The following is a 10,062-nucleotide window of genomic DNA, read 5'->3' on the forward strand; positions in this document are numbered from 1 at the left end:
TCGTAAGGCAATAGAGTGGCTCTGCTATACTGGCTAGGTTTGGGATAAACTTTCCATAAAACTGAACTGAACCTAGGAAAGATTTCAAGCTTGATTCGTTCGTTGGAGATGGCATCTTTAAGACTGCTTCAACTTTGGATCCCTTAGTGATCCCTTCAGTCGACAAAATGTGTCCAAGGTTTTCTACACTGGGTAGTGCAAACTGGCACTTTTCACGACGACATCTGAGTCCATTGTCGCTTAGACGTGTGAGCAGACACTTTAGGTTCAACAATGAAACAATGAACTCAGACGAACCACATGACACACGGAACGTCAGACGAATTACATATCTAACAGTCCATATAACAAAGACATTGGCACAAGCAATTCAAGATAAATGAAATGGCTAACAGGTATAGTAAAGTGAAATTATGTTGCCACTGCTACTGAAGATGATGATGATTATAACTGAGGACTCAATGAAACTCAAGAGGACAATGATATTTTATGACAACTCAGTTCCATTAAGTTGATATTTGACCAAGTAAAAATAAATATATATAAACTGAATCATTCAGTAAGACCATCGAGGTATGGCAACATCACTGAAGGCTTCTGTGTTTATGTAATGTGAGAGGAACATGTCAGGTTGGCAAAACTCACCCCTCAACAACATATACAACCACAATTCAATTTGCATTCATAAAGCATACTATTTTAAAAGCTGGGAGACAGAAAATTATGATATTCCAGCCTTTTTCAAGAGAATTAACAATGAGAAAAAAGTTAAATGGTTAGATTTGGGAATTGAAATAACTTTTAAACCTTCACTGGGAACTTACTGCTTTTCTGTGATGAATAAGCTAAAAACATGTGTAAAATTGTGAAGGAAATAAAATTGAAAAAAAAAAAAATCAAGCATATGATATTGTTATTTTAACCTTTCCAGGAATGGAATGGAATGGAAGAAGAAATATTTACTGTCTTGACTTGTATCTGATGCTAATGAAGCTACTGCATCCAATAAGCGGTTGCCAAGTTGACTGGGATCTTGACATAGTTGAAGAATTTGGTAACTTTCTCCTCCAGCAATTGGGTTAAAGATAAGATCATTGCAGACAGATGATGGAGAATTTAGACCTGTTAGGAAATACACAATGTTAATTGATATGATTTCAAGAAATTTATCATGTGGAACAACAAACAATAACAAAAATAAAATCTCTGGCAAGATTTTTATGAATCAAAGTTTGTGCCATGAGTGGGTGGGCATTTGGGTGTGTGGACAGTGGTGGTGACAGCAGCTGTGATGCTGATAGTAGTATTATGATGATAATATCCATGAATAGAAACAAGTGAAATTGAGAAGTGAATTACACTGGTTTGTGGGATTCATGAAGAGGAGAAATTTAAAAGAATTTCTGAAGTCAAGGTCAAATGAAGATAATTAAAAAAAACAAAATTAGCTGAGGCTTAAGTAATACAAAGTGATTTCACTGAATGAAAGTGAAATGATTTTGAGAAATGTTATGTTTGGAATCATCCTAAGAAACTGAACTTCAATTTTAAAGAACAATTTCTAGATGGGATTATGAAATATCCCTTCTAGATATTGCTCAATATGTTCTTATACAGGAGGATGGAAAATAACAAGGCCTAAAGGGAATTGAGGCTATAAGTAATAAATATAGGTAATATATTAATATGAATGTGAGTGTAGTATGGATGGGGACTGATGTATATATGAGTGACTGTTACATTTTGCCAACTGAGGTATATATTGGTGATTGACTTTCTTTTCTATTGATTAGGAGGAAAGAGTACATTTATGGTCATTTTATTCTTCAAAGACTGTTATGAAGAAGAGAGAAAGAGTTACGTTCCAATCAGAGAAGTGACATGAATGTTTGCAATAAAGTGAACTCCATTAAATCCATCTAAGGACCAAGTTGCAGTTTGAAAGGGAACAATAGATTAAATCCACCTCCCAAGAACTCAGGACACAATTGTTCTACATTCCAACACTTCTGCACTTTCAACTCCTTGGACTTGTACTTTATTATATCAAAACCCCCAAAAAAAGATAAAAGGTAAAGCAAACTTTGCAGTATGGGTAATTTATGGCTAGTTTCTGAAGTGTATAATGCAAGAAGGTTTAATGATTCAAATAGCTGTGATGGAGATTGATATAGGAGTGTATCGGGGAGAGGGAGGAATGAGTTTTTAACCAATTCGAAGCATTTCTTATATACAAGAGTAGTTTGTAATATATTTAATAGTTTAAAAATAGCTTTTAATGTTGGTAAAAAATTATGTCAATAATAAATCGCTGGTTTGAATATTGTTAAGAACATTAAAGATTGGATAATTTTAATACTGGTGTGAAATAACAATTGGTAAAAAATATGTCGGAGATGTGCATTCATGTAAATAATAAGAAATCTGTTACTTCATGAGAGCTTCAATAATATCAGTTTACATGTGGCGAGCTGGCAGAATCGTTAGCATGCCAGGTGAAATGCTTAGCAGCATTTTATCTGTCTTTACATTCTGAGTTCAAATTCTGCTAAGGTCAACTTTGCCTTTCATCCTTTCAGGGTCAATAAATTAAGTATCAGTTGCGTACTGGAGTCGATCTAATCAACTGGCCCCCTCCCCAAAAATTTTGGGCCATGTGCCTAGAGTAGAAAAGAATATTAATTTACAGGTATAAAGCTAATATTTTCATTACCTGAATTAGTTTGTATTAATACATAATTAGCTGTAATAAGAAATGGTAATCTCTGAATAGTATATACATTCAATTAATGTGACAACTAATTAGGTGTGTTAAAGAATGTTAGAATAGAAACCTTCAGAACTGAGATGACTTCACTCAACCAATCTGTGAGTGTATATACTACTGTTATATGAACGTATATGTGTGAGTTAACATTTATTAAAAATGTATTAATATGCATAAAGACAACAGAAAATCAGTCTAAATTTTTTTCCTGATAATTGCATTTGTGCCCAATATTTCTTAGTTTAATACTAATGCTGATGTCCTGTCAAATATGCAGCTATATCAGGGTAGGGTTGAGTCAAATGACAATATTCATCATCATCACCATCCTTTAATGTCTATGTTTTATGTTGGCATGTGTTGGATAGTTTGATTGGATCTCATGTGTCCAAGGATTACATCAAGCTCCAATGCCTGGTATGGTTTTTACCTGTGAATAATGATGGTGCCCTGGTTGGAACATATAAGAGAGTAACATCATTAAGGTAATTTCACTATCCACCAGTATATCTAGGCATCTATCTTTCTATTTTCTATCCATTGGTATATCTATGTGACAGATGATATAGATATGTTTGAACATTAAAACTAAGCATGGGACAGTGTCATGTATTTAGCTTTAGTGTATTAATATATAGGTAATTAAAAAAAAAAGAAAGATGGAATTCCTTAGTGCCAAGAGAAAGAGAATGAATGGGAGAAAGAGAGTCTGCCGAAGGTCGACCCAACAGAGGGACCAGTTATCCTAATTGACAGTACCTTGGTAGATAAAGCGATCAAGAGTATGAAGACAGGGAAAGCCCCTGGCCCATCAAGAATCACTGCAGAGATGCTCAAAATATCTGGCAGTGTCGGCTATAGCTTAGTCACCCGTATAGTTAACCAGGTGATACACGAAGGAGTCACACCCAATGACTGGTGTAGCGGCACCATAGTAAACTGCTACAAAGGTAAAGGTGACGCTTTAGACACAAACAACTACAGAGGTATCAAGTTGCTGGATCAGGTAATGAAAGTCACGGAGAGGGTCATAGCCCAACTAATTAGGGAGAGAGTCAGTTTAGATGAGATGCAGTTTGGGTTTGTGCCAGGAAAAAGCACTACTGATGCTATATTTCTGGTGAGACAGCTGCAGGAGAAATACCTAGCCAAAGATAAATCTCTGTATCTGGCTTTCATTGACATGGAGAAAGCCTGTGAAAGGGTCCCCCGCTCCCTTATCTGGTGGTCAATGAGGAAACTAGGGATAGATGAATGATTAGTGAGAGCTGTGCGAGCCATGTACAGAGATGCTGCCAGTAAGGTGAGAGTTGGAAATGAGTACAGCAGTGAATTCCGAGTAGAGGTAGGGGTCCACCAAGGTTCAGTCCTCAGTCCTCTCCTATTTATCATAGTTCTCCAGGCAATAACACAGGAATTAAAGATGGGATGCTCCTGGGAGCTCCTCTATGCTGATGACCTTGCCTTAATTGCTGAGTCACTATCAGAACTAGAGGAGAAGTTTCAGGTGTGGAAGCAAGGACTAGAATCGAAGGGCCTTAGAGTCAACCTAGCTAAAACCAAAGTCCTAATAGGTAAGAAGGCAGACAAAACACAAACCCCTTCAGGTAGATGGCCCTGCTCAATCTGTAGAAAAGACGTAGGTAGAAAGTCTATAAGATGTACCCAGTGTAAGCTATGGACACATAAGAGGTGCAGCAGTATCAGAGGAAAGCTAACTACCAAGATAGTTTTTGTATGTGGCAGATGCTCAGGAGCAATAAACACTGAAAAGGTGCAGAAAACAATTTCTGCCACATTCCAGGGAGAAAAACTAGACGTAGTTGATAGCTTCCACTATCTAGGTGACCAAGTTAGCAGTGGGGGAGGGTGTGCTGAAAGTGTAGCTGCTAGAATAAGAATAGCCTGGGCAAAGTTTAGAGAGCTCTTACCTCTGTTGGTGACAAAGGGACTCTCGCTCAGAATAGAAGGCAGACTGTATGACACAAGTATACGAACTGCCATGCTACATGGCAGTAAAACATGGGCCGTGACTGCTGAGGACATGCGTAAGCTCGCAAGAAACGAAGCCAGTATGCTACGATGGATGTGTAATGTTAGTGTGCATATCCGACAGAGTGTAAGTATCTTGAGAGAAACGCTGAACATAAGAAGCATCAGTTGTGGTGTGCAAGAGAGACGATTGCACTGATATGGTCATGTGGCAAGAATGGATGAGGATAACTGTGTGAAAAAGTGCAACACCCTAGCAGTTGAGGGAACCCGTGGAAGAGGCAGGCCCAGGAAGACCTGGGATGAGGTGGTGAAGCACGACCTTTGAACTTTAGGCCTCACCGAGGCAATGACCATTGACCGGGATCTTTGGAAATATGCAGTATGTGAGAAGACCTGGCAAGTCAAGTGAGAGCATAATCTGTGGCCTCTGCCAGAAATGTAGCCAGCTCACTTATTCGTATTTTTACTTCATTGGACACTAAACTCCGCTTGCGAAGACATGTTGGGGCAAGTGAAACAGAAATCATAATTGAACCATATTCAATGACTAGCACCTGTGCCAGTGGAGCACTAACAGCACCGTCCAAGCGTGATCATTGCCAGAGCAACTGTCTGGTTTCCGTGCTAGTGGCATGTAAATAGCACCATTAGAGTGTGATCGTTACCAGCGTCGCCTTACTGGCACGTGTGCCAGTGGCATGTTAGAAAATCATTCGAGCAAAGTTGTTGCCAGTGCCATTGAACTAGCTCCTGTGCAGGTGGCACATAAAAAACATCATTTTGAGCGTGGCTGTTGCCAGTACCGTGTGACTGGCCCTTGTGCCAGTGGCACGTAAAAGCATCCACTACATTCTCGGAGTGGTTGGTGTTAGGAAGGGCATCCAGCTGTAGAAACTCTGCCAGATGAGATTGGAGCCTGGTGCAGCCATCCGGTTCACCAGTCCTCAGTCAAATCGTCCAACCCATGCCAGCATGGAAAGCGGACGTTAAATGATGATGATGATGATCTCTCAAGGTCAAGCAAAGCCTTGTGTGTGGATTTTGTTGATGAAAACAAAAAAGGCACCTGTGTGTGTGTGTGTGTGTGTGTGTGTGTGTGTGTGTGCGTGCGTGCGTGTGTGTGTGAATATCAGAGTATGAGTGTGTTAGTGTCTCTTTGCCTCAGTACTATGTGCCAAATAACAAATGTTAATGTTATGCAAGTAATATTTTTATTCCCAATCTTCCAATGAAAATGTCTGACCATGGAGAAATATTATCTCACTTGGAAAGCAGTGTGAGTTGGCTACAGAAAGGGCATCTAGCTGTTTTAATGTCCACCTCAGCAAGATCCCATGCTGGCATGGAAAAGTGGAACTTATGACAATGATAAATAATGATCTATATAATCACTCAAGTGCTCCATGCGTCAGTCTCTCAACAGCAATATTAAATCAAAATGGATAAATTAAATACGACACTTTTAACATATAAAATATCAGCTTGTTAGAATATTATGGTCTAAACTAATTGACAGAAACATGAATATGATTCCCAAGTCTCTGTTGTGGGCAGAATATGAATTGTCTCTTTGGGGATACATTACCAAGCATAATAACCAGAAGATTCACAGTGACATTTTAGCACATCTGCAATAACCTTAGTCAGAAACTTTTAGCAAGGCTGTGTTATTAGTTACATTAACATAATTTGAGTTCCAAAGCTAACAGAAAATACGAAATTCTATTAGCTTTGGGACAGGCTAATAGAAAACAATGATTCTATACTTATAAAAAAAATACTTACTTGGACTTCTCAATTCAGGGGCACACACTTTCAGAGATTTTATTATAGCATCAGACAGGAACCCAGCAAGCTTAAATAGAATGTAATTAAGATAGTTTGTGAAACATTTTTCATCAATCAAAACTGTTAATAGTTGTTAGACTGACAACTCCTCCTTTAAGGGAAGACAATCATCCCAAATCAGCTCAAGGGGAATGAACAGTTTGGAGTGTAAAACAATTGTTGTAGAAATAATATAAAGCTTTCTCTTCCTCCACATCTGAAAGTATTGTTTTTTCATTTAACACAAAATTAACAGTTGAAGGGAGACAATTCAGTCCTTTAACCATTATCAACAAAATCTTCTGAGGATCACAATCCTCCTGGCTGGGTAGCAGGATATGTGGAGTGGGGGAATTGTCAGCAGAGAAAAGGACAAATAATGTAAATGAGGCAGTGAGAGTGTGGAATAAAATAATTAAGATTTAGCAAGTCTTGGAAACCATAGCAGCAACGTTTATTTTTGATTACCACTGCCTGGATATTAGAAGATAAACAGAAGGACCACGTTTAGAAGCTCTTCTGCTGACTAGCTTCAAGATGAATGGTAGTGACCTCAGGACTTTTTATTTGCCACTGACAATTTTAATGGACATGCTGATCAACATTACAAGGGATTAAGACATCTGGAGTTTCATGAGACAGGACCGGAAAGACTGAAAGAAAGGGTGCAGACGTGACTATAGATTCAGGTATGGCTGTATAGCTGAGAAGTTTGCTTCCCAACCACAGGATTCCAGGTTCAATCCTACTGTATGGTACCTTATGCAAATGTTTCTTTAATCTATCCCCAGACTGACCAAACCCTTGTGTGTGTTTTGTTTTGTTTTGGCCCTTCTTTCATGGTAGCTGGCATTCCCCTTTACTATGTTACCTAGCCTTTTTATCATAGTTCACAAGTCAAAATTAAAAAGATAATTGTATTATTTCTGTTTTGGAATTTTCTAATTTTCTGAATTTTAACCGAAAAATTTATTTTTGTTTTCTAAGACAAAACAGTATGGATGATCCTGATGTATAAAAGCTAACAGTTCTTAGTTTCAACCAGAGTAAAATGTAAAGAGAAGGCGCAGAGGATTCACTTACCTGATTGTCTGAGACTGTGCTTGTTGCAAGAAATTCCTTAGCTAACTGAAAACGGGCATTGTTATTGACTTTCAGTAGCATTTCAAGAATTGTGAACTCATCTGATGTGATCACAAACTCGTATTTCTTTTCTAAAATCTATAAAAAAGAGATGACATTTGTATTAGACTCATTGACAGAAACTAATGGTGACATAGGAATTGGATGAGAGGGAGAGTAGAAAAAAAAAAGAAAAGAAAAGAAAATGAAGGGTCAGACAGACAGACATGTGTGCATATATGCATACAGGTTTCAATAAAGTTATTGGAGAAAAGGTTTTCATAGTCACATACTCTCCTTATTGTCAACCCATAACTGTTTTCCAGGGAAGAGATTTCTTTATTCTACAGTTCTTCAATATTGCAAGAGTGACTGTTCAGAATGTTCACAAGGAATGTTGGCATCACAGCTTAACTAAAGCAGGGACAAACATGGAAGACATTCATGCATTCATACACATTCTCTGTCACACACACACACAACTCTCTGAAGTTTTTAATCTATTAAATTCCCTCACATGGCATTTTTCAGCGTGAAGCTATAGTAGAAAATACCTGGTTAAGGTGCTGCATAGTGGAAGAGAACCTGATAAAACATTGCTGTGAAGTAAGCTTCTTATGAGATTGCCATGTTGATTACAAAGTCTACTCTGTGCAACAGAACTTGTTCTGGGCAAAGACAGGGCAAACAAGCTTTTGCAGAACGATACAGTCAAGGGAAGGATCAACGACTTGTCTCAAGACTTCAAAGGTTAAATTCTTGACCAAGTAAGAGATTCTTCTGTTTTTACCATCCAGTCTGATGAAAAAACTGATATTGATCAGTGTTCTCAGCTGATTTTGTGTCAGGCAACTGTGTAAGAGAGGAAATGATGCTCTGTCACACTATGGCTAGTTGTACAACAGCAGCTGCTAATTATCGTGATGTATCAAACTTCTTTCAGGAAAACCAACTTCCGTGCAATTCGCAGGTAGGGGTGGGCACTGATGGAACTCCAGCCATGCTTGGTCTGCAGTCTGGATTCATTACTAGGGTGAAAGAAAAAAAATCCATCTGTTGTAGGTAAAAAACTGCATACTTCATTGTAACCTCAGCATCCAGACCCTTACCTACTGAAATGAGAAATGTCCTGAACGTGGCTATCAAGGTTGTCAAGTTTGTTAAAGGTGAAGCCTTAAACAGTCGTCTTTTCAAACTGTTGTGTAAAGATATGGGTTCTGAACATGAAGCATTGCTTTTTCGCATGAATGTACGATGGCTATCAAAGGGGGAACATGCTTGGACAGCTTTATGAACTACGAGAAGAAGTAGCGATATTTCTAGATTTGCAGCAGGAGACAGATTTCCATAACAAGTTCCAGTCTGGAGGCTTCCAGCTATCTCTAGCTGACCTGGTGGACATCTTCAAAGCGTTGAATGCTTTTGAACTACAAGGGAAAAACATCAAAATTTTCATGCACTAATGACACCATTCGAACCTTCATGGCCAAATTCCACCTCTGGAAATGTCGAATTCAGCAGGGAAATACAACCAGTTATAGTTACTTGGATTCTACTCTCATTCATGGTAACCATGATTCTGAGTTAAAGAAACAAAAAAAATCACCCATCAAACTGACTTGAAAACAGAATTCATCAGATACTTCCCAGATAAAGACGAAAAGCGTTAAGCTTGGAAATTCATCAGAAACCCATTTCAGTGTGAAATGATGTTTTGGATGAAGTGCAGAGGAGATTTTTGAGCTGAAGTTCAATTCCCCAGCTAAGGAAGACTTCAGAGAAATGGATCTTGAAATGTTCTGGATCAAGTATCTTCCTGTTTACCCGCTGATCTCACATCAGGCTCTTTGGATCTTAGCTATGTTTGGATCCATGTGAAGTTGCATTTTCCACACTCGCTCCTGTCAAGACCAGCTACATAAACAGACTGAGTGTTGAAAGGGACTTATGTTGTGCACTCTTTGGCATTCAACGACACATTCAAGATCTTGTGGCTAAGAAGCAGTGTCAAGTATCTCGCTTTTTGTATGATGTGATAAGATATAAGACCATGCGTATTTTGTAAAATGTGACTAATGCATATTAAAAAAAAAAAACCGACCATCCCAAAATACAGCAGAGAAATACAGCCCCAGTTTTAGTTGCTTGGACGCTACTCTCATTCGCAGTAACCATGATTATGAGTTAAACAAAATAAATCAGCCATCAAACTGAATTGAAAACAGAATTCATCAGATACTTCCCAGGTATACTGAAACACAGACTAAAAACATATTTTAGATTTTATTTAAAATCTGGGAGGGATTTTTATTCATAGATGAAAGGGAGGGCGTGGAGAGAAGAATACATTC

General features: G+C 38.3%; 1 protein-coding gene across 2 annotated transcripts in view; it reads right to left on the minus strand.

The window, feature by feature from the left end:
• Window positions 1–10,062, minus strand: part of LOC106869329 (spatacsin) — a 110,830-nt gene that overhangs the window by 28,379 nt on the left and 72,389 nt on the right. For both annotated transcript variants that reach the window (XM_052974099.1, XM_014915038.1), the window contains exons 34-36: window positions 7,673–7,810; window positions 6,548–6,617; window positions 964–1,122 (exon numbers count right to left, since the gene is read on the minus strand). In XM_052974099.1, coding sequence (XP_052830059.1) covers window positions 964–1,122; window positions 6,548–6,617; window positions 7,673–7,810 — 367 coding nt within the window. The remainder of the gene's footprint in view (window positions 1–963; window positions 1,123–6,547; window positions 6,618–7,672; window positions 7,811–10,062) is intronic.

The sequence above is a fragment of the Octopus bimaculoides genome, chromosome 17, assembly GCF_001194135.2.
Source record: "Octopus bimaculoides isolate UCB-OBI-ISO-001 chromosome 17, ASM119413v2, whole genome shotgun sequence".
NCBI classification, from domain to species: Eukaryota; Metazoa; Mollusca; class Cephalopoda; order Octopoda; family Octopodidae; genus Octopus; species Octopus bimaculoides.